Source organism: Rhinichthys klamathensis, unplaced genomic scaffold (assembly GCF_029890125.1).
Source record: "Rhinichthys klamathensis goyatoka isolate OS25496 unplaced genomic scaffold, OSU_Roscu_1.1 h1tg000576l_1, whole genome shotgun sequence".
In the NCBI taxonomy this organism is placed as follows: Eukaryota; Metazoa; Chordata; class Actinopteri; order Cypriniformes; family Leuciscidae; genus Rhinichthys; species Rhinichthys klamathensis.
The window spans coordinates 88072-113286 of NW_026607040.1; the positions used below are offsets into that span (position 1 = coordinate 88072).

Here is a 25215-nt window from a genome sequence, read left to right on the forward strand (position 1 = left end):
AATTACATATTACATATTGAGAATTACATATTTTCTCTTTAATATTTCCTCATATTCCTAATTTATACTAATGCCTTGCTTACTGTAGCAGAACAATCATAATTATGTTGGCATTACTGAACTACTTCAGTTATAATTGATATTTTACAGAAATATTTGCAGTGGATGAGTAGGGAGGAGTGGATTTTGATCTTATTATCTCCGTGATGTATTCTATAGTATAAATCTTGCTCATTTTTAAAGGTTTTTTTTTTTCAGTTAATGCTATCTGAATGATACATTCAAATTGTTTGTTGAATCAAAGGCTTGTTGATAAGAGGATCATGCGTGTGGATTGAAGATTGGATGGAAAATCCAGTTTAACAGAGTGTCGTAACCAGACACGCGATAAAAGGTATCTTTTCCTTGTTAGTTTTTGTCCTAACCAGCCATGAGGGCAACATGCGACAAGCGAACTGGGATTTTACTTTAGAAACAGTTTCTGTTTCTGACAACGTCACAGCTGGAACAACAACATACAAAGTATAACAATGAGGTACTGGTTATGTGCTTTATTTATTGTGTAAAGAATTTAACGCGATCATTTTGCGTGACCTTTTATAGCCATTCTGAAAGCTACAACCTCATATCGTAAAAACAAATGAAAGAAAACAAAAAAACGTTCAAACTGGGAACTCAATGTGGACAAACAAGTGTATTCTATGACAAAGATTGTTTCGTTTACTCACTATGTATTTTTAATATAGGGATGTCCCGAGTCGGTCGATGTGATCGATGCCCCCTTTTTTACATTTGAGCTGCCCCAGAGAAACTCTCTGCACGGCCTTGCATTGGATTGATTTGAATAACTTTAATGTACTTGAAGTGTGCACCAATCACTAGGAAAATGTACATATTGGACAGACTCTGTATTGGCAGATACTCAATATTTAATGACTGATTGAATCGGGGGCACAGAAAACTTGATCGAGACATCCCCAAAGGCCCAGATATACTCACGGCGAAGTTCTTTTTCATTCTTCGTTTAGGGGTAAAACGAAGTTCGAAATACGTGAGCAGCGATATACTGTTAGCGAACATCCGACGTCGCCCACACAGCTCAAAGCGGCGTTTAGATGGATATGTAAATATGTGCTGCCTGCTTTCCTCTCAATAACAGAATAAACACAACAAAATTTTAAAAACAGCAAGAATTTTTAATAAGAATCATAAGAAAAGCATCTGAACTGATCATAGCAACATGGATGTTTGCTCGAGCTCTGCAATTCGGCACTCCAGTAAAGTCACGTCGCTTTTATATAGCACTTTATACAATAGATTGCTTAAAATTAAAGGGATACTTCAGGATTTAGCATTAAGCTTTGTATTAGTAGAAAACCTGTAGTATTTTCAAATTACCATGCTTTCTACCCTCATATCCCCCTGAGACGAGAGATTTCTGTATTTTTTCTCTGGAAAAAATCCTCCGATGACGCAAAAATCGTCATTTTGCGTCATCGGAGGATTTTATGGCCAGAGGCTAAAGACTACAGTCAGTAGAAGGGGCTGTCCCGCATGTTCTCAACCCGCCCATAGAGGGTGGGATCTCACTCACAGAATGTACACATAGTGTCAGACATCTTTGTTTGGAAGCTAAGCTAGCAGGCTCTTGTTCTGTGGAGAAAGCTGAGTAGTAGGGGTTACCATTCATCCTCTTTTTTCCGGACTTGTCCGGCCGTCGAGATCGTACAAAATGTCCGGGATTCAGCTTTTGCTTTCTGCAGTCGCCATTTATTGTTTACATGCACACCTTTTGTTTCAATCTAAATGAATTCATTCCGATTGGTGAATCTGAATGTATTGTTTACATGAACGCTAAAGAAGTGATCGGTTGATGTGCGTTTTAACATTGCTAAGAAAATTCCCGCTCCTCCGTGAGAGATACGAGACCGATGCGTCTTACAGGTGTCTCTCATCAGTAATCACGCCACCGGCCTCGTCCTGCTCGCCACAGTAAACATAATGAATGGCGACTGTACGCAAAAGCCGAATCCCGGACATTTTGGGCGATCTCGAAATCCCGGGCAGACTCATCACGGAGACTCACTAGTAGCCTAGACTTGTTGTTTAACTACTGCGCTCTATTACCGGTAGGCGTGGCCTCCTAGGGCAGCAAAGCAAGTGCATTCTGGGAGTTGTTGTCTTTCATCCACATAAGCCAAAAATACATTTTCTGGCTTTTCTCAGTCTAGAAAGCTCCAAATTCAAAAATAATTTTACATTTCTTCTACATAAATGACCCATTTTAAATACACATTCATCTTTGCAGAGGTGAAGTATCCCTTTAAGGAGCGTTACCGTATTAAACATGTCAGTGTCTCGCTTCATCAGAAGTACAACTTCATTTTCTACTATAAATCAGATCTCCATTGTGTTTATGTTTTCACTCACGGATGTCTGACCTCAACGGACTGAACAGAAGAAATGAACCGGATAAGATTTCCACGTGAAAGGCGGAGCCTCCGCGCACACCTGCCTATTATGTAATCGCCACGGACCAATTGTAGTAGAAAGGTGTTTACCAGCCATGGCAAGCTGTTTTGAACTCCCAAAACGAACTCCAAACCAAGTTCGTTTTGACCTGATTTTGTACGAAATGATGTCACATAATGTTCGTTCTTCAATTTCGCTTGACATATATCGGGGCCTTAATTTGTAAAAGGGTGTAATATTTATGAATTTGATTATGTACTTATCCATTTTATTGCGAGTGCAGTGGCCTGGAAAGAGACTCCGCCCACGCGCTCTTCTGATTGGCTGTTACTTTTTGTAGTCGTGTATCATCTGGTGTGGACAGAAAAAAATCTTGTCGCTGGAATCACATTGCATTATGTCTGGTTAGGGCATGGTTTAACTGTTTATGGACAGTTTTTTAGCTGGTCCAAGCTAAATATTAGCTGATCATTGGTTGGTCACCCGCCATCTTCTAAAAACCAACATAAAGCAACATGTTTGAGAACCATGAAAGAGGCACTATATCTTGACCATATCAAGTTACCTGCCTATCCTGTCAGTAAGCAACCAGTTAGAAACACCCAAGCAACCATCCACAACAACCTAGAATTAGGCCATAGTTACACACCAGGACATCAAGAAGAGAAACATCTGAGCAGGGAATTTCAGACAATGTCTGATACAAGTATCTGCTGAGATTCTTTCTGGTTGTTTTGTCATTAAGGTTAATTTTCCCTTATTGCTCTAAAATTACCAGCACACGTGCATTCATACAAGGCCTGATGATGAAAGTGGTTCAGTTTTTGGGAGTTCTTTATGTTGCAGGTAATGAAAATGACACACAGGCAAACTCAACATCGTCGAATCAAAGAATATGTAAATGAACAGTTCTGGGGATACAGACAAGCCACTGCCTTTTGTGTGCAATGTTCCACTTCCTCTTTCATCCAACCATGACCAGCGATCTCACAAACACTCCCCACACACACAAAAAAAGACAAAAAACAGTCTGGTCCTCCTCCGCCGCCTGCTGAATTCGTAATAAAGCTGTACATAGTGCTGAAATTGCACCGTGTGCATGTATATAAAACGTCTCCATAAAATTAATTTAGCAAAGACGTCCTGCTCATTCTTCGAGCGACAATGTGGAAACTAATTTCCTCGAGGTTGTCTTTATGTCAGTTTTTTCGATACGCTCATGTCATCGTGCCGCTTCGAAAAATTAAACCGGTGACTGGCAGTTTTGACGGCTTTCATTGTGCCCACCTCATGCACTTTGCCGTTTTGTGTGTTTCGAGCACATGAATTGAAGGGGGTTATTATATTTGTGAATAGTCCATTATGTCCAGGCGAGCATTCGGGTCCGTGCACAGGGGCCCGTTCTGTTCGTCACAGAGGGCCTGCTTTGATTGATGTGGCCGGGGTTTGTCACAGCTGGGAGGGAGGTGATAGACTTGGGTGGTATTGAGAAAGCGATGCACCACACAGAGCTATGCAATTAAGCTGTTTTCTTTCGGTTAATTAAAAGCAAATTAGTCACTGCTACAAGAGGAGCTGTCGTCTTCTAATTGCCACCCAGCATTGCCAAGCATAAACCTGTTGTTGAAACGGTCTGTCTTTACTTATTCTCTCATGTTCTGTGTCGCAGGGCCGGCGGGGAAAATCAGGAGAACCGGGCACTCCAGGACCACCGGTAAGACTTAGTTTATAGTTTGTGAAAAAAGAGTGTGGACAAGAAAGTGGCCAAATATTTAATAATGAGGGAGACCGACAACTGTACTGTTACAGTTCAGGAACTGAATTGTACGGTGGCCGAGAGAGCTCAACGTGCTGCAACTGAAGAAAACACATGCAAATAGAAAAAAACACATCCAGATAGAAAAAAAACACCCGCAAATTAAGAAAACATCTTCATCAGTTTCACAACACATGTGTGCTCCAAATACTCACAACACAACCAAATACAGAAACGCGCTGCAAATAACACAGACCACAACGGGAATGTTTCCATGGCAGTGCGTTTCTGTATTTGGTTGTGTTGTGAGTATTTGGAGCACATGTGTGTTGTGAAACTGATGAAGATGTTTTCTTAATTTGCGGGTGTTTTTTTTCTCTTTGCATGTGTTTTTTTCTATTTGCATGCATTTTTGTTTCTATTTGCATGTGTTTTCTTCAGTTACAGCACGTTGAGCTCTCTCGGCCACCGTAGATTTGATTATTTTTAATTATTTAGTGAGGAAGCACGTTGTAAAAAATGTCTGGTATTACCTGTTGATGCAGTGGATGACATATTTGGTATATATCAGCATTAACATTATGAGCCACTCTCAGGCCCACACAGAATCTGTTCCTGCAAAACTCTGCAGAAATCTCCACAAATTTCTAGGCCTGTCATTCACAAAGTTTTAAACCCTGCGTGTTTGTCTCATATATTTTGGTGAGACATTTCTGTAATGTTCTAAATTCTCCAACATTTCTCCTAAAATTGAAAGCGCAAAGTCCAGATGTTGCATGGTCCAAAAGTAAAGTTTAGATAGGTATCATTCATTCCTAATAACCATGAAAACCAGTTCATTTTAAGGTGATAAAGTTGTATCAATACTTTTTAGTCTTAAATGATTGAATATACAGGGGTTTTTAGACCACAATAATTTATTAGTATGGTGTAGGGCCTCCTTTATGGTCAATATAGCATCAATTTGTGTTGGGAATGACAAGTACAGGTCCTGCACAGTGGCCAGGGTGATTTTGAGCCAGAACAGTGGCCAGGTCACTGCTGGTGGAGGAAACGTTTTCTGTCTTGCGTCCCCAAAATACCCCAAAGTGCCTCAAAAATATTTAGATCTGGTGACTGGGCAGGCCATGGGAGATGTTCAACTACACTTTCATGTTTGTCAAACCAATACTGTCAAAAGTCTTGCTGTGTATATTGGTGCATTATCATGCTGGTACACAGCACCCCCTTCGTGGTACAATGTTTGAACCATTAGGAGCACATGGTCCTCCAGAATGGTTCTGTTGTTCTTTGCAGTGACACGTCCACAGTAGGGAATGCCATGATATTGCAGCCAAAACCATCGCTGATCAACCCCAGTGCTTCACTCTAGGCACGCAACAATCCGGGTGTTAAGCCTCTTTGGGGCTTTACCACACTGTAACTCACACGAATGTGGTAAAGACAGTGAAGGTGGACTCAACAGAGACCAATTCATGTTTCGCATTGTCAACAGCCCAAGATTTGCACTGTTGGCACCATCGAAACCTACATTTGGCATTGGCACGAGTGACCAAAGGTTTGGCTATAGCAGCCCGACCATAAATATGACTCTGTGGAGCTCCCGACGAACAGTTTTGGTGGAAACAGGAGAGTCGAGGTGCACATTTAATTCTTGTAGTGAGTTGGACAGCTGTGGTTTTATGTTTTTTGGATACAATCCTGGTTAGCACCTGGACATCCCTTTTAGATAGCTTCCTCTTGTATCAACAGTTACTTCTGTTGATGTGGTTCGTCCTTCTTTGAGGTATGCTGACATTACCCTGGATACCACAGCTCTCGATACACCAGAAAGACTTGCTGTCCTGGTCACAGATGTGTTACAGTTTCGTTGTCCAACCCGTGTGTGTGTGTGTGTGTGTGTGTGTGTGTGTGTGTGTGTGTGTGTGTAGGTGCGTTCACACCATGTTGAAATTACCTACGTAATTACAATATTTCAACTTGTAAAAAGCATTACATGGTAGAGCTCGTTATTACAGCCTGTAAGATTGTACCACCATGGCCACTGCAGATTAATTTAGGCTTTGACAGTGTTGCCATAGAAACGCTTAATCCCCTGTCTTAGAACTTAAACAGCTCCGTATAGAAAGTCACGTGTTGTCATTACGAGACTACGGTAATTATGTCATAGTGTAAACACAGCTTTTGTATATAATGTGTATATATATATATATATATATATATATATATATATATATATATATATATATATATATATATATGTGTGTGTGTGTGTGTGTGTGTGTGTGTGTGTGTGACCCGTACTGGCAAAATGAGTCGGAATGCGCAAGGGCTAATTACGAGCTACAGGCAAAACAAGTGAAAAATGTAAATTGTGGTCGAATTTCAGGTATTTGCGAAAATTTGTTAATTAAGCCGTCATCTAGCGATATCAATGCTCCAAATAACAATCTAAAAGTTTCTTTATTTGTACGTTTTCTGAGAGGAGTACCTTTCCTTTGTCCATGAAAAATGCAGTTCCCTTTCGAGGCGGTAACTTAAACATTACGTCAGCGTGACGTATATGGGAACTGTATTAAATCCCGCCGTGAGAGCAGTGAAGATAAGCCCTGAACGGGGTCAAACCACACCCAACGTAAGCAAGACAGTTCTAGCCAATAGCTGCGTCACTAAGAGCGCTCTCATCTGATAGGAGGAACTAGACCAAAGAGAGGCCTGCTCCGACCTTATCAAAATCTACATATCTCAAAGCAATGGAATTGAATGCTGCACTGAATAGGGCAGACACAACACAATAAGCACTCAAGCTTGAGAGTTCAACGCAGTGCCGACGGCGATTGCGGTGACAGCTGCATCAACTTTATTAACCATAACACAGAGTTAGCAGCTATGGTAACTACTGCATAGCTGGTTAACAGATAACAAAACATTTTCAGTAAAACTCAACTCACCGAAAGTACATGTGACGCTACAGAGGATACATCCAGCTTGTAAAACCTGGCGAATGTGAATAAATCCTGGATAGACATACCTTTAGCCCAGGCCCATGAGGAAGCAATTGCCCTCGTAGAATGAGCTCTGATGTTAAGGGGACAATCTTTCCCCTGGCATTCGTAAGCCAATGCAATAGCATTCACAATCTAGTGAGAGTCTCTGTTTTGAAACGGCACGTCCCTTATTACATCGACCAATGCACACAAACAGCTGGTCTGACTGACGAAAGGCGGCCGAGCCATCCACTGTCCGCAAAGCCCTGACCGGGCAAACAGAGCTCTGAGCGTCGGCGTCACGCGAGGCTGATGGCTCAGCAGAAAAGGCGGGCAGTGAAACAACCTGTGCTCTAAACGGTGTATTGAGTGACTTCGGAACGTAGCCTGGTCTCGGCCGGAGAGTGACGCTGCAGTCGCCAGGTCCGAAACAAATGCAATCGTCGTTCACCGAGAACGCGTGTAAGTCTCCAATGCGCTTCGCTGAGGCGAGAGCAAGTAAGGCCGTCTTCAGGGAAAGCTCCTCAACCGCAATCGAAGCTAGGGGCTCGAACGGTGGTAGAGATGGAGCTCTCAAAAACAGAACTAGATCCCACGGCGGCTCGGAGGGCGGCCGTGAAGGACACAATCTCCTCGCTCCACTGAGGAATTTGATCACCAGAGCGTGCTTACCGATCGATTGCCCGTAACCCGGGGAACGAACAGCAGCAATAGCGGCCACCTACACCTTAGCGTGAATGGCAAAGTCCCGCTCTCCATTCCGAGCTGTAGAAAGCGCAAAACATCCGACACGGAACGATCCCCGGGTCAAATCGATGTCCTGGCACCCATCTCAGAGCGCAGAGGCGATCTGGTAATAGGCGCGCACCTTGACTCTGCTCAGCACTCGTGAATGCAGAGTGTCCCGCTCATTCAAGGTCCCCGTAGCGGCCACAAATGAAGGTTCCACAGCTCGGGGCTGGGGTGCTATATCGTGCCGTCCGCCTGAGACAGCATGGTCCTTCCTGAGGGGGATTTTCCATGGGGGAGCCACCATTAACTCTCTCAGGTCCGCGAACCAGGACTGATTCGGCCAGTTCGGGTCCACGAGGATACTGACACTCTCTTGTAGAACAACAGCCAATAGCATTGCTCCTCTAGGAGTGCTCACAGCTGATAGACAGCTCAGCTCAAGTACACCGGAATTGCATATCATAATCACATATCAGTATACATAAACAAAGCGTCAGTGGCCATAGCGACAACAACTGTGAATATACGCAGTTAGATTAGAATAGCCAGTTGCACTGGAGGATACCGGGCAACATAACAGCATAAACACATCAGTATGTACATAAACACAGCGGCAGTTGCCATAGCGACAACAACTGTGAATATACGCAGTTAGATCAGAATAGCCAATTGCACTGAGCAATACAGAGCAACATAACCGTATAGACTCATATCAGTATGAACATAAACAAAGCGTCAGTGGCCTTAGTGACAACAACTGTGAATATACTCAGTTAGATCAGAATAGCCAGTTGCACTGAACAATACAGGGCAACATAACAGCATAATGCATCAGTACATAAACACAGCGCCAGTCGCTGTTGCGACAACAACTGTGAATACGCAGTTAGATCAGAATAGCCAGTTGCACTGAAGGATACAGGGCAACATAACAGCATAAACACATATCAGACGGAGACGGAGTCTTCCATCCCTCTTGAGCACCATGAAATAGCGACTGTGCACTTCCATTCTCAGAACAGGACGTTTTTAAGGCAAAGTCAGTGACGGACTCAAGCCTGAGCGGCGGCCCTTCCCGTGGTCCATGTCGCTACATTCCTGGTCCTGCCCACTGCCTACTGCCTAGCAGTTTTTGGCGGGCTGCTCAGCCAAACTTAGGCGGGACGACGAAGAGAGAGAGCTCGACGAGTTCTGGAACGAGCAGCAATATTCGCTCCTCATAGCCTTTGTGCTTCTGCGCCTCAGAAAAAATGCTCAGTAACTGACTCCACGGCGTCACCAAAGAGGCCGGAGGGAGTGATTGGAGCCTTTCTTTTCCAGACAGATAAGCCGTGAACTTGCACGGCTTAGACTGCAAGCTGAGATCCGCGCCCAGAGGCGAACGGACGGGCACAGATCTCCTCGTCGGGGGCGAGCGCACAGAGCCCTGGGCTTCCGCCTCGTCCCTTTAGAATGCCTGCGCGATTTTACCATGTGCTCGTGGAAGAACAGAGTCCTCTTCCTTGAAGCAGCCTGGTTGATATACCAGACCTAGTTACTTTTTAACGGAGCCTTCTGCGTCGAGTCCAGCGCGTCCGCGAAAATGACCAGTGCGTGGCGACAGCAGAGGAACATGAACTGCGTGGCGGAGTGGGTGCGCGCCAATTTGGGATGCTCGTGTCCGCAAAGCTGACAGCGTCGAACTCGTCTCTGGGCGAGGGAGGGCCCACTAGCGGCTCGCTGGCGGCAGTAGGCCCCATCCCCGCTGTTGCCTGCTTTTCTGGCTCTGAGGGCACGCACTGGCAGCTCGGCACAGTGAGTGCACGTGCCGTCCGTGAGTGGCGCCTCGGCGTGGGCGATGCCCAGGCAGGTGACACAGTACTGGTGAAGGTCGGGCGGGTCAATGGGACCCGCACATATCTGGCATGTAGCAGCCATGAGTAGTCCTCTATTGCAACTTCCACAATGACTTAAGACTTAAATGACTTCTAGCGTGAAGATAAAACTTCTAGCGTGACATACAGAATGTTCTGACGTAATTGTCACGCCCATGCATTTTATACTGCCCGAGAACCTGTCAGTATTTGCATGCTTCGCGTCAATTGGCCAGCTGTACCCAGCTGGCATTAGCTCATAAGATTTCAGCGAAATTATAAAGGCCTGTCTCATATAGACGCCTGTCTCAAATACAAGAGAGTTCAAATGCAGTTCGACGATTTGGGAAAATAAAAACCCGGGCTATTATTTGAAGTTTTACGGTATACACAGAATCACAGTATTTCAAAACATTCACGCAAACATTATCTGTTATGTCTTAAGTAAACGTTTGGTTAACTGTTGGGGAAAAACATGATATTAGATTTGTGCTGTATATTAGGTCTTAATATAGGCTGTCTGTTTCATTAATGTTAATCAAACAATTGTGGTATATATATAATATTAACTAATTAATTGCGTTTTTTCCCTCTGTAATTAATCAAGATTAATCACACCTAACATTAAAGTTTTTAATATTGTAATTTTATATATAAAATTATATATAATATTGTAATTTCACAGTTAATCTCAAATTAATGTAGAATAATAATGTAAAGTTATCAAACACTTCACAGTCTTCACTGCATAAATTATTATTTAAGAGTTATTAAAGTTGCAAAAGTTATTCAGTCAAGAGCAACTAGTGATTTTTGACATGACGTTGATCTGACACACATCCCATGGCCTCACAACATTTTACGGTCATTTAAGACTTTATTTAACTCATTTAAGACTGTGCTTACGAGGATAGCGGCCATTTTGGCATACTTTTGTGTTTTTGTTCGTTCAAGCGCGAAAGAGATAACAATGCGATGCTGTGTGTACAGGAGATTCAAATACATACACACACACACATATTTATTTATTTATATATATATATATATATATACTAGGGGTGTAACGGTACATGTATTCGTATTGAACCGTTTCGGTTCGAGGCTTCCGGTTCGGTACGCATACGAACCGAACGATTCCTTGGACCATTTTTCCTGCCGACAAAATTCGCGTTGGCGCGACCACCACAACGTTGCGCAACATCAAATGGCAAGCGTAATGAAAGCGGAACGAAACTCATTATGTGCTTCACGGATCGCAGTTCGGACCAGCAACATCTGTGCAGCGCGAGGCGAGCCGATCTCGATCAAGCGACACTGTTACAACACAGCGCTAAGATCCAGTAAAGAAAACCTTTGAATTCGCCACTGAAGTAATAACATCGCTGCGAGATCTAGTGAGAAGCATTCACATTTCTCCGTTATTAACCGTAGATCTCTATTAGATCAAACAGCGCTGACGTGGACACCAGGAGAAACATTGTGCCGTGAATGAACTAGTAATACTTTACGTCCACAGACCAGCAACATTCACCATGGATTTAATATAGTAACACTAAATGTAACCAGTTTGGCTGGAATAGTGAAATGCTTTCAAGTAGCCTACTTCACACATCTTTTTCCAGCATTTAAAAACTCAAATATTGTATAAATAAATATATGAAGAGTTCAGATGCAAAAGCCTCTAAGTGCCATTTGAAATTTTTCTTCTAGAATGATCATTTTTATGAAGCTTGTATATTAAGTTCAGTAATTTCACTCAAATGACAATTAATAGGTAATCTTCATTGCCATTTAAGTGAAATTACTGAACTTAAATATACAAGCTTGATAAAAATGATCATTCTAGAAGAAAATTTCAAATGGCTTTTACATCTGAACTCTTCATATAGGCTATTTAAATGATATTTTTAATGTGATGACCAAAACATTATTTGTTCATCCTTCAAAGATGACACCCATTTATAAACCTGAAAGTTTCAAGATGTAGGAAAACTCACACTTATTTAAAAAATATTTTTTCTTTTAACAAATAGGAAATTTCTCTGGCATTTCTTACTTTTTGCTGTATCGAAAACGTACCGAACCGTGACTTTAAAACCGAGGTACGTACCGAACCGTGATTTTTGTGTACCGTTACACCCCTAATATATACATATGGCTAAAATGAGCATATATCAATCTCATTTGCACCTTTTAGTTTATATCACTTCTGTTCCTAATTTCCTTCCCCTGCAATTCAATAATTTGCAGAATCAGAAAGCATAATTGTTGTCATTAATCTGCTTCAAAATGCAAACAAAATTTGTCATTGTGCTAAATGGTCAGATACCTGCTGCTATATTTATCTCCCTCCAGATGAGCAGAGCTTTCTTGGTTTTTGCATTGGTTTGAGTGAAATCTCCATCACATATGCTGTGTGGCTCGACGTTTCAAATTACGATTTCAAGCAGCCCAGAGGGCCATATTAAGAGCAGTCCCATGCATAAGTGTTATTGAAGATCCCGAGGAGACTCTCAAAGGGGCCCTAGTTTACTGCTTGATAAATAGTCATCTCATCAAAGCCGTGGCATCAGTATGAAAATGTGTGTGAAGTTAAAATCACATGCACACACTTCAGCCTTTGAAACGTATGTTGCATCAGAAATTGCTGGCATATTTACATTGCCTTTGGCTTTGTGTTTGTACCCACATCTATGGAACTGGATAAACATTGCAGCTTTACTAAATCTCTTTTGAGTGAGAAAAGAGTGATTAATTCATTGCCATATTGAATGAATACTTAAAGGAAGAGTTTACCCCAATTTTTTTATTCTGACACTTTTTTTTACTGTCATTTTGTTCTAAACCTGTTTGTCAGACTATGCTGGTCACTCTTTTCTATGCAGTTACTATAAATGAGAACTGGATCTCAAACTAAAATTTAAATAAAAGATGCAAAAGCATCATAAAAGTGGTTCATTTTACTTGTGAACTATATTGTAAGTGTTCTGAAGTCATATGATAGCTTTGTTTGAGGAACAGACTAACATTAATTATTAATAAGTAATTATTTACTGATGAACTTATCCAAATGCTGCAACAAGTGTGAATTGGAAAACAAATCATTCAAACTGGTTTTGTGAATTGAAACATTGAAAAGATTCAGTGCCAGATGTCAGGAATTTTAGTTAATAAGGGTCTATTTCTCACGCAAAGATATAATATGGCTTCAGAAGACATGAAATAGCAGTCGTAAGGACCATTTTTTTAATAATATTTCGATGACATTTTTGCAACCTTTTGAATCTTGAATACCCCATTCATTGTAATTGCTTGTTTGATTCATTGTAAAAGTAAATGATGACTGCATTTTGGCATTTTTGGTTGAACTGTTCGGTTAAAGATTTACTAAACTGCAAAGAGAACTGCAAAAGTTGCCTGCAAACTGCAGATTTGTTCTGAATACTAACAGTGACTGACCCTTTAGTTTCACACAATACTGTAAATCTGTCACTCTTCACCACTGTAAAGTTATAAAGTGGTGGAGAGTCGGGAGGGAAGTGGTTTTATGGAGTGACATTTTTAAATGGCAGTGTCTCGATAATTTCCATGGCATGTGCCAACCTTGCTTCTGTCCCCGGGAGCTGGCATTTATGAGTGGCCTGTTGTTCGGTGGCAGAGACGAGGGCCCCGGGCGGCACAGACATCCTCCCCCAGCCTCGAGGTGTCGAGGAATGCCATGTGCGGTCCAGGAGCCCTTATCTGTCTGGATATTTAGTTGAGCTGATGTGTCTAGTGACCTTTGTCAAGGACATTTTCAGGTGTTGTTGCTGCAGTCGTGGGCGACAGAGGCTAATACGCAGTGAATGTTGTCCTGGTTGCTGTGCCAGGCAGTTAAAGCTGAATTTCCATTTTGTTTTGCATTGTACAATATCAGATTTTGGATTTTTATGAAATTATCTTTCTTGCCCAAAGCATTTACATATGAACTACCAAATGGAAGTGTAAGTTTGATTTACTAATATTGAGATTTATGTCTTCAACACAGGGTCCACCTGGTACATGTGATGCTGAAGCTGTTAAGGTAAGATTTACCTCTGTATTCTAGGTTTTAAATGTAAGGTTTTTTTTTCTTCGTTTTTTAAAGTAAGCAAGTGTTGTACTTTTTAAAACATTGCTCTGTTTGTTTAAACCACTCGACCGGCCTGACATATAGCAACATCGGCTCAACCAATGGCATGAGTCTGGGGTGGAGCTAATTGTTTGTTTGTTTTTTGTTGTTGTCTTTTTTTTTTTGACCAATGGTAGACAGGGAAAGTGTTCAGGACTGTTTGAAAATTGACATTATTTTGACTGTTATGTTTGGTGACTCTAGTGGCAGTTTTAAGCTAAAAAAATATATTTTATTTTTTTGTAAGTTGTTGAATGTTGTTTATCATCAACATCCTGGTCGTTTTATGTGGCCTTCATGTACATGTTGAAGTCTAAGGGTGCTTCTCATTTCTAAATTGTGCATCCTTGTTCCCTTTACTCGCTTCCTTTCTTCGTGTCTCAGCTCCACCCACGTAGGATGCGAGAAGCAAGGAACGAAAATTGAGTAATTGAAGGAAATCTTATTTGTATATTGGAATGTTCTTGATCACTCAAGCGTCATCATCTGCGCTCAAGGGATCTGCCCTTATGTTGTTGAACTCTGAAATCCTCCACCTCCCCCAGCTCCACCTGCCTAGATCTGCTGCTACAGAATTTATGTAAAACAAGGAAGCATCAATTTGAGTATTGATTATGATTAGGAAGGATGCTCATGGGTGTCCTCTTGTGGTGACCATGAGTCCTTGCCCTGGATGTCAGAACAGTGAAGATTGTTTGTGTATTTTTTTAGTGAAGAAGTTAGTGTATTTTTTTGTGAAATTAACTCATATTTTTGATTGTGCATTAGTGTTGTCAAAAGTAAACTTGAAAATTGAAAAAATGTGACAATATCAGCAGACGATACCATCACACAATGGCCAATCAGAGAAATATATGTTGAGCTCATGAACACAATGGCCAATCAGAGGTGTTTAATAATCTGTTCAACAGCGCTCAAAAGGAAGAGTGAAATGCTGGTATCATCACAGTTTTAAGATTTCAGTACCGACTTGGTACCGAAGTCGCTACTTTTGACAACACTATTGTGCATTGCTCTTGAACACAGTAAATTGTGGGATATTACGTGTATTAACTTAAGTTTACATGTAAAGAGTGACGGCAGCTTTGATTTTTAACATGATTGGACTGCCAAAAGTCTAGAAAATTGTAATGACACAATAACTATTTCCAAAATGATTGGAACTTTATAAGAACGTACAACAATAGCATGCTACATTTATCGTGGAATAATGTAATTGTCACAGCGTGGCTTTAAGCGCACAATGAAAGGAGTAGAGAACAAAAACAGTCTTTATTAAATACAACAAGGTAACACTCGACTCGGGAGATAACGAGATAAACGTAATCCAATCAAAATCCATAAACTAACTAGCAAACAGTACTCAGGCAAAGCAGAATGGGGAACAGAATGAAAATGAATCCAAAACAGAATGAGACTGTTACAGTAATGGTTTCATGTGTTATTTTTAAAGAGTAGTTAGTGGTAAATAGTGTATACTGCACACTAGACATCATTAGATTTGAGTTGTTTTGAGGTCAGTGGTAACACATGCGCCACTGTCAGGGACATAGAAGATGTTGAGACGCATGTGCTGTCTGTTGGTAAAGTGAGATGAAGCATTTATTCTGTGCTGTCCTCCTGAGAACAGAGAAGGAAGGACATGCTCGCATCCTACCGATTGGCTTCCCTCAGTCAAACGCTGGCTGTCTGCTCAGCATGTTAAACAGCCGCACACACACACACACACACACACATCCTGCATCACCCCTCAGACTCAAGCCTGACAGATGGTAATTATGAACAGTGCTTTTGCAAAAGGTCTGCAATAATTTCATGAAGCCCAGGGGTGTCATATCTCACCAGGGGCAATGGCAGTGTATGAATATAAATATACAGTATATACATGTATATATATATAGAGAGAGAGAGAGAGAGAGAGCAAGAGTGAGTGTTTACATGCAGCTCCTTAACTCTTCAGTTCACACCACCGCTGACACACACAGTCAGGTCTCAAGGTGGACCACATGCCTGTCTGATCTTTAACCTTCCTCTGATAATTTATCCACATAATGTAAACTGTTTGCTTTCTATTTGACTACTCGTCACCTGTTTTTTTTTATGTTATTTAATTTGTTTACCCCATTATCTATTTTATTTATTAATTTTGTTTTAATCATAAACCTCAAATTTGTGTTAGATGTTTGCATAAATTAGAAAATAAAATATTTTGGTAGTGGGATAAAAATAAAGTATATTAAAATGCTGGTCTTAATATCTTATTGGAGTCTCAAGTAAATGTATCTGTTTTTTTAAAGATTTCTTTTCTTCTTTTTTTCCCTGTTTTATTTTGATTTTTTACTATACAAGAACTAGACAACTAGTCTTTTTACTAGACAAGAACTACTGATTTTCTTTTCGCTCATGAGTTTGTCACACCAAAACAGTCCCTAAATACCTCCATTAATTAAAATATGTTTTATAGCCTATACTTTTCCAGTCAATTTGATACAACATGTTTCAAGTCCCTCGTTTGACAAGTACAGTAGCCTAATTAAAGTGAGTTAATAATTGTTTATCGTTCAGATAGTGTGATGTCTAAACACTAGATCATTTTTTTATTATTGTTCTGCTGTTAGTGGCCAGTTTAGATCAAAATAATATTTCTTAATTTCTTCTAAGTTACAGTAATTACTGTTTCAGTGTAGTTAAATGGACAAAGTAACCAGTAACCGTTGTTTACCTGATCCCACACAAACCCATCTGACATATTAACTTCCATTGTTTTTGGATGGCCAAATTATGCAGGCTTGGGTAGGGATGTCACGATACCAAAATTCCAGTAGTCGGTACCAATACCATTAAAATTTTACGGTTCTCAGTATCAATTTCGGTACCACACCTAAATCTGTTGGAACTATTTTTCTATTTTATTTAACTATTTGTACTAATATTGTGTGGTCAATACAGTACATTAATGTTTCTATACGGTAAAGCATATGATCCTGAGACACTCAGATTGAGTTTTATGTATGAATATGCACACACTCCAAACCCTTGTGTGGTGAGAAGTTTATTTTAACCTCTAGATGAGCTGAATTCAGAGATGAAATGTTCCTCATCGTCTCGGTGGGGCTTGGACCCTTTGGCTTTGCGTTTAAAGTCAGGCTGTATCATACAGGATCAGGGCCGTCTGTCAGTGTTTGACCTTCCTGCGGTCCTTTCATAGAACAAAAAATGCCTCTGGGTTTCTGGTATTTTTGCACGGGCCATTAGGAATACAAATACACAAGAAAGCCAATCAGAAAGGCTGCTGGCTTGTTTTCAGAACTATGAAACACTTGCTTATTTGTTAAACTCTTTGCTCACACACGAATCGGTCAGCACAGCGCCGCTTCAAGTCAAACACACCTTAACCCCTTATTTACACTGCACACGTCTGCGGCGCGTTACGGCTGCGACGCGGCTACCGGGGCTGATCGCGGCCTCGCTCTCCGCGACGCTTCGCTAAAGATAGGCGCCTAGTGTATTTTTTGACGGACGCCACGTCCAAGCCGCGTCCAAAGGCCAGTGTTCTCCTCATGCTCAAACCTTTTCACAATATTCTAATTTTGAATTTGGGGTTTTCATAAGCTGTAAGCCATAATCATCAAAATGATAACAAAATAAAGGCCCGAAATATCTCACTTTGCATGTAATGAGTCTATATAATATATTAGTTTCACCTTTTAAGTTGAATTACTGAAATAAATGAACTTTTGCACGATATTCTAATTTTTCGAGTTTCACCTGTAAGTATTTGTCGGGGCAAAGAAAAAAGTTGATGGTTCCAAATGAATCTCAAAAACATTATTATTACTCTGTGATGCATGTACAATGTTGGAAAGTTATTTTTTAATTTTTTTATTTTTATGTGTGAGATGAGTTTATAAGTCGACATGGTCAAATGTGCACACAGTACCTGCATGCGTTTACAAATGGAAGTGTAAATGGCCTTGCTTTTACTGATTTAAAAAGGGTTTTGTTCAGATTTGCCTGTTGATTGGTTTAGAGTGGTGAGGCAGGGAGTCTGACTGGACTATAAAACTGCTGTTTTGCCAAGCTGCAAGACCGGTGAACCATCTTGGTTCAAGTTGCTTTTCTCAGCAGGAGAGCCCAAAGTGAGAAAAGCAATTGTGTGGTCGAGCTCACAGTAGAGCTATTCAGACTCTGTCCATTCTGCGTGGCTTTTATTACTGATCACGAGTGACCGTCTATCATCAGCTGGCCGTAAAATACACTATTCCCTCAGCAGGAACATTTCCTATAAATCTTCTCACAGGGATTCAGGATTACACAGGGGTTAGGCGAGCGTGCTGGTGCTTGACAAAGAGGACCAGAGGGAGAGGCTTTTTGCTTCACTGCACCTTTGAGCTCAGACAGAAAGAGAGTGTGTATGCACTATGCAGTGCTCCAATTTGCTCTTATGAGCGGTGTGTGTGTGTCATCTCCACCCGTTCATACAGGCATTGGACTGTGACTGGACTCTGAGAACAGTGGAGCAGTCTGCATACGTTTGTCCTGACAGTGCGAAGAGAGTGCAAGAGTTCAGAGCTGAGTCATTTCTGCTCTTCATTAGGGAGTTGTTTGTGGTTAACGTACTTTCGGCCTTAGCAACCTACTAACAAAGTCCACTGAGGCAAGTTACAGTAAGAACCCATGTGTAGCTTTCTTCAAATAAACGTACTTGACTTAACGACTTCACTTAAACATGAACATAAAACATAACACTCACCAACAGTGGTTACAGGGAACAAAGCTTGGCTATATGAGGGCTATTTATATGCAGACTAATCACTTAACAAGATCACTTAACAACAATCAGGACAATTAACCAATCACAAAACAGAACAGAGAAACACATGAGCAGAACAACCAATCAAAACATGACACATGAACAGGGAAAGCACATGACAAGATCGCTAGGGGAAACACATGACATGACCGGATCTAAGACTATGAGAATTACTAAATAAAAGACAAGAAAACATGAACATGAAACCAAAACCCAAAACTAAACGTATCAAGCGGCAACCGAGGTTTATTCAACTATTTATTGAACTGCTGTCACTTTAAGACCAAATGCATGGATATAATATACTGATAAACATCATATTTTCTCTCAGCTGTTTATGTATGACATGTCACTTAAGACATAAACAACTGTTTGTTGAATATTCTTTGAATACTCCCCGAGCTGTTCATTTTTATATATTTTTGTGTTTTGTTTTTGTATATTGATCGTTTAGATCTTTTTTGTTCCATGATGTTTTTATTCCATGAAGTTTCACAACAACTCTAATACAATTTGAAAATGCATTTTCATATAGTTTAACGCGACCACAGGATCATTTAAACGAGCGGACATTTTATTGCTTTTATAGCTGATGACAATTAGCATTGTGTCCTTCAAGTCCGTTTATTTACATTTTTTTTATATGTATTTAAAATTGAATTATTTAATTGAAATATATTATTTTTAATTGATTTAAAATGTAGGCTATTTATTTAAAATGTTTTTTATGTAATTATTTATTTTGAATTTCATTACTTTATTTCATTATGTTAAATGTATTTAATTAATAACGTTTATTTTTGTTCAAGGAAACTTTTTTTTTAATAAATCCTGTTTTAAGATAATAGAATCCAATGATATGATATGATATGATATTCAATAAAGAAATTATTAATTAAATGAGGTTCTTAAATGCTATGCAACACTGGGGACATACTAGGCAAGGCTATTATTTCCATATTTCCCTCAAAATTGCATCATGAGATTGAAACATTCAGAAAGCTGATAATAATAAAAAAATAAATCATGAATTTCTAATGTATTTAAAGCGACAGTGAAAACATTTGTCAACTTTTCGAATATAACTTAAAGCTTTTGATGCTTTTTTACTGATTGGATTGCATAGTGCAGTGCAGAGCCCTCAAAGACGCAATCAAAACAGACAGCAATCTGATCACTCGGGAGGTGGCAATTACAGAGAAGAACAGAGATTGTGAGCTTTGGCATTATATCAAACACACTGGTATCTTTTGTGTCTGCTTGGTTGTTCCTGTAAGCAATTTTATTGAAAAGAAAAGCTTGTACAATTTGGGGAAAATGCCTTTTCCAGGTTGAGTAGACAAATTGTATTACCTTTCCATGGAGCTCCTCTCAGGAATTTTAATGTGTCAGACTCTACCGCATGCTGAACAGTGTACAGTATGTAGTGTGTACCAGTAAAAACCCCACATGATTGTGTTGTGATGGTCCCTTCTCTCCAACACTTACTAAAACACTCTCTCAATGCGGTTATTGGTGTTTTTATTTGAAAGAAAACACGGCATGCAATTCTAAATCCTTCATCTTAATATCATTTAACTATGAACCCTGTATAATTGTAGTATCCAACCTAAAAATGGTTTTCAGACTCCATACAGTAACTGCTGTCACGTCTGCCAGTGTAAAAGATGCTCAGTTTGCATTGTCTAGAGAGAGGACAGCATCTCAAAATGGACGCAGAATAAGACAGGAATTCATCTTCAGTGAGAAAGTGCCATCTATTGGCCGATAAATTCCCGTCCTATCTGTGTGACTTGATGTGCTGTGGTGAGTTACGGAACATTGATTTCATGTTTAGTGGCTGTAATTAAGTGGTAAACCAACATGTGTGATTTATGCACACATGAGAACATTTGTGTAATGGAAGTTAGATCAAATAAGAGTTCAGAGATCGGTTTGACTGTGCCATATAACACTGCATCAACACGACCACCGCCACCAGAAAAAAAGGAAGAAAAAAAAATTGTGATATCTGCGGTGCTGGATGCTAGACTCCCTGCATGCATCACAGCATGAATGAATCATGCATATTACAGCTTCAGATTGTTTCTGTTCTGCTTTGTTTGAAATGGTGTTGTCTTTTGTCTTTTTTCCCCCCTTTGACTTCATAACTTGATGTGTTTTTGAGTGTCAAATTCATTGCAGTTTAGTCTTTGCTACAAATTGTGATTTTTTTTTTTTACTGGCCTGAAAAAAGGTCAGGAAAATAAATAATAGTCAGTGAAGTGCTGTTGAAATTTAAATTTCAGTTTACTTATGCTCGTCTTTCAAATGTTTAGATTCTTCTTAATTTACAATATTATCTGTGTGTTCATATGTGGTATGCGTACGTGTGATTGTTGTTGTTGTTGTCTTTCAGGGGGTGAAGGGTGACCCGGGTGTCACAGGACTGGATGGACAGAAGGGTGATGGAGGGGACGCTGTATGAAACATCTCAGAGGCCTGATTAAAAATTCCATCAGATTTTGTGTGTTTATTTACCTCATGATAAATCCATCTCTTCTAACATTTCACTCCACAGGGTTTGACTGGCCTGGAGGGAGCCGGTGGAATAAAAGGGCAAAAGGTGTGTAATGCATGTTTTATTTGTTAGTTCTGTGCGTTTGTGCTGGAAGGAGGGTGATCTTTTCACTTGTTTGACGGATCTTTGTAGTCTCGTGTACACAAGACTTTTGACTGACTGAAGTTCAGATTAAATGAATCCTGTGGTTCATATGATTTTAATTTCTTTGTGTTTGTGTGTCTTTTATTATTATTCCTTTAGGGTGAAGAAGGACCCAGAGGACCAGCGGGCCCCGTGAGTACTGTACCGGTTCAGCCAGAGGTTCTGATGCATGCAGATGCTCTCTACATAGTATATACTGTAGACATATCGGCCTTCATGCCATAAACCACTCCGATAAATGATTCAGAGCCAGTGCTCTAGGATTCATTTGAACTTTTCATTTTTACAGAGCCCCTAAAGGGACATGATGAAAAACATTAGATGGGAAGAAAAGGTATATGTCAATGCTTTTGCGTTTCCTTGCAAATGTTTTGTATTCCGCTGATAAACTTTGCGTTCTCTCACAAAACCGTAGCATTCCCTCGCAAAACTTTTGCGTTCCCCCGAGAAACTTCGTCTTCCCTCACAATAACTTTGCGTTCCCAAACAAAAATGTTGCGTTCCCCCAAGAAATGTTGCCGTTTGCTCGCAAAAAAACACAAAGGTTTCTTGGAGGAACTCCAAGAACTCCATTTTGTGAGGGAACGCAAAGTTTCTCAGGGGAACGCAAACATTTCGTGAGGGAACGCAGTTGCTCAGTGGAACACAAAGTTTATCAGGGGAACGCAAACATTTTGTGAGGGAACGCAGTTTCTCAGTGGAACGCAAAGTTTCACGGGGGAATGCAAACATTTTGTGAGGGAGCGAAAGTTTCTCGGGAGAGTGCAAACATTTTGTGAGAGAACGCAGTTTCTCAGGGGAACGCAAAGTTTCACGGGGGAATGTAAACATTTTGTGAGGGATCGAAAGTTTCTCAGGGGAACGCAAACATTTTGTGAGGGAACGCAAAGTTTCTCAGGGGAACGCAAACATTTCGTGAGGGAACGCAAAGTTTCTCAGGGGAATGCAAACATTTTGTGAGGGAACGCAAAGTTTCTCGGGAGAGCGCAAACATTTCGGGAGGGAACGCAAAGTTTCATGGGGGAACGTAAACATTTCGTGAGGGAACGCAAAGTTTCTCAGGGAAATGCAAACATTTTGTGAGGGAACGCAGTTTCTCAGGGGAACGCAAAGTTTCACGGGGGAACGCAAACATTTTGTGAGGGATCGAAGGTTTCTCGGGAGAACGCAAAAGTTTTGCGAGGCAAGCAAAGTTTCCCGGGGAAACGCAAAAGTTTTGCGATGGAACGCAAAGTTTCTCAAGGGAGCGCAAAAATTTTGCAAGGAAACGCAAAGTTTCTCGGAGGAGCGCCAAAGTTTTGCGATGGAGCGTATTTTCTAATATCTCTATGGTATTATCTCCCAACTTGTATTTTTTCCTTCACCATGTCTCTTTAAGGGCTCCGTACATTTTAAACTATCGTTGGTAGAAAACGTTATGGGTCCAAAACTAGTGAAAAACAAATGTTTATTTGTACTACCGTTCAAACGTTTAAAGTCTGTAAGATTCTAAGACAAAGATATATATTCATTTATTCCTGTGAATCCACAGCTGAATTTTCAGCATCATTACTCCATTGTTTTTCAGCATCATTTCTCCATTGTTTTTCAGCATCATTACTCCATTGTCTTTATTGTTACATGACCCTTCAGAAATCATTCTAATATGCTGATTAGCTGTTTAACATTTCTTGTTATTATCAATGTTGAAAACGGGTGTGCTGCTTTAAAATTTTGTGGAAACGGTGATTTTCAAGATTCTTTGATTAATAGAAAGTTTAAAAGAACAGCATTTATATGAAATATACCTATTTTTTGTAACAAATTTTTTACTCTCACTTTTGATCAATTTAGTGCAACCTTGGTTTATAAAAGTAATAATTCCTTAAAAAAAGAAAGAAAAAAAGACTGACCCAAACTTTGAAACAGTAGCACATGTTAAAATGCAGATTCGATGCAAAACTCGATTATCATTTTCTTGTACTATATTCTGCATAAAAATTTCACATTTTCTTACCTGTGTTTCATTAAAAGATCACCTAAATGACTTTCTCTAAAATGAAGCCTGTAGCGTTCAATGCTTAATTTTCATACTAAATTCAATTTAATTTGAACTTCAATGATAGATAGATAGATAGATAGATAGATAGATAGATAGATAGATAGATAGATAGATAGATAGATAGATAGATAGATAGATAGATAGATAGATAGATAGATAGATAGATAGATAGAACTTTATTGTCATTGTCACATGTACAACGAAAAGATTTTAAAGTGCTGACCAGCCAGTGCATCATTCCTAATATAATTATTTAAAAAAAACAGTGAATAAATAGTATCTAAAAGAAAAGCAACCTGAACAGCATTCATATACACATACACAGTCACACTTATTGCACCAGTCCTGCAATCAGTTCAATTCACTTTAGCAGCGTTGATTACAGTTATATTGCAGATGGGTAAAAACGTACTCGGTTACTAACGTAACCTCGGTTCTCTCTAGAGAGGGAACGAGTACTGCGTAATAGCTTACGCTAGGGGAAAAACTCTTTTCCACGAGATATTGAAGCCAAAAATTATCCTTAATTTTTTATTAATGTAAAACGCTTTGCAGCAGCAAGCAAACATAGGCGAAACAGCTCGCGCGCCTATTGGTTGCTCTGCAGCAAATGCAGCAGCCTATCGAGAGAGACTCAGTGTGACGTAATGACCAATGGGGGCCATTCGCGCCCATATCGTCACGTCCCGCCAGAAGGGGCGTGGTCTCACCCTATAAATATGCTCGTTAGGCTGGTACAAGCTGGTTTTTATCGCTGAAGCGAACCAGAGCGTATTCCAAGCACGGCAAGATACGCAGTACTCGTTCCCTCTCTAGAGAGAACCGAGGTTACGTTAGTAACCGAGTACGTTCTCTTACGAGAGTATCTCTCGTACTGCGTAATAGCTTACGCTAGGGGAACACAATGCAACACGCCGTGCGTACAGGGATCCAACACCAAAGTCCCGAGGGCCGAAGCCCAGGGCTCATGTAGTGCATAATCACCATAAACTCACATAGAGTGGAGGAAGAGAGGCTGGAAGCGTCATTCCCTATAAAAAAGCACCCAGCGGGGCTATCATATGACAATAAAACGCGCAGCCAGGGTGAAAGCTTTCAGCCTGATCTGGGTGGCCATACGTGTGTCAACACTCATGGGGCTGCAGTAAACTCAGCATCTGGGCCGCACAGCGGGGCAGATAGCACTGAATTTTAGATCGCCAAAAGCTTAGCTTGTAAGGCGGGTACCTCCAGGTTATAGTATTTTATAAATGTAGACGGCGAGGCCCAGCCCGCTGCCGTACAGATATCTTGCAGGGAAACCCCGCTCGACCAAGCCCACGAAGAGGCCACGCCTCTCGTGGAGTGCGCCCTGACACCCAAGGGGCACTGTAGGCCCTTTGCAGAGTAAGCGAGTGCAATGGCATCCACTATCCATCTGGATAGGCTCTGTTTTGAGGCGGCGAGTCCCTTGGAACGCCCGCCAAACAAAACAAAAAGCTGCTCCGTCTGTCTGAAAACAGACGAGCGTGACACATAAGCTCTCAATGCCCTGACGGGGCAAAGGAGACTCGCATCCTCCTCCTCACTGAGAACCGGAAGGGCGGACAGGGAAATTACCTGGGCCCTGAACGGTGTATTGAGGGATTTCGGGACATACCCGTGCTTAGGTTTGAGAATGACCTTCGAGTCATTAGGCCCAAACTCCATACACGACGCGCTTACTGA

General features: G+C 40.7%; 1 protein-coding gene across 1 annotated transcript in view; it reads left to right on the forward strand.

Annotated features, from left to right (window-relative positions):
• The window catches only part of LOC130075360 (collagen alpha-1(XIX) chain-like), a gene marked incomplete at its 5' end in the record, with an annotated part of 161021 nt that overhangs the window by 86807 nt on the left and 48999 nt on the right, over nucleotides 1–25215 (forward strand). Inside the window, 5 exons of the mRNA XM_056239974.1 lie at nucleotides 4142–4186; nucleotides 13828–13863; nucleotides 21162–21224; nucleotides 21324–21368; nucleotides 21567–21599. Of these exons, the coding sequence (XP_056095949.1) occupies nucleotides 4142–4186; nucleotides 13828–13863; nucleotides 21162–21224; nucleotides 21324–21368; nucleotides 21567–21599 (222 nt within the window). The remainder of the gene's footprint in view (nucleotides 1–4141; nucleotides 4187–13827; nucleotides 13864–21161; nucleotides 21225–21323; nucleotides 21369–21566; nucleotides 21600–25215) is intronic.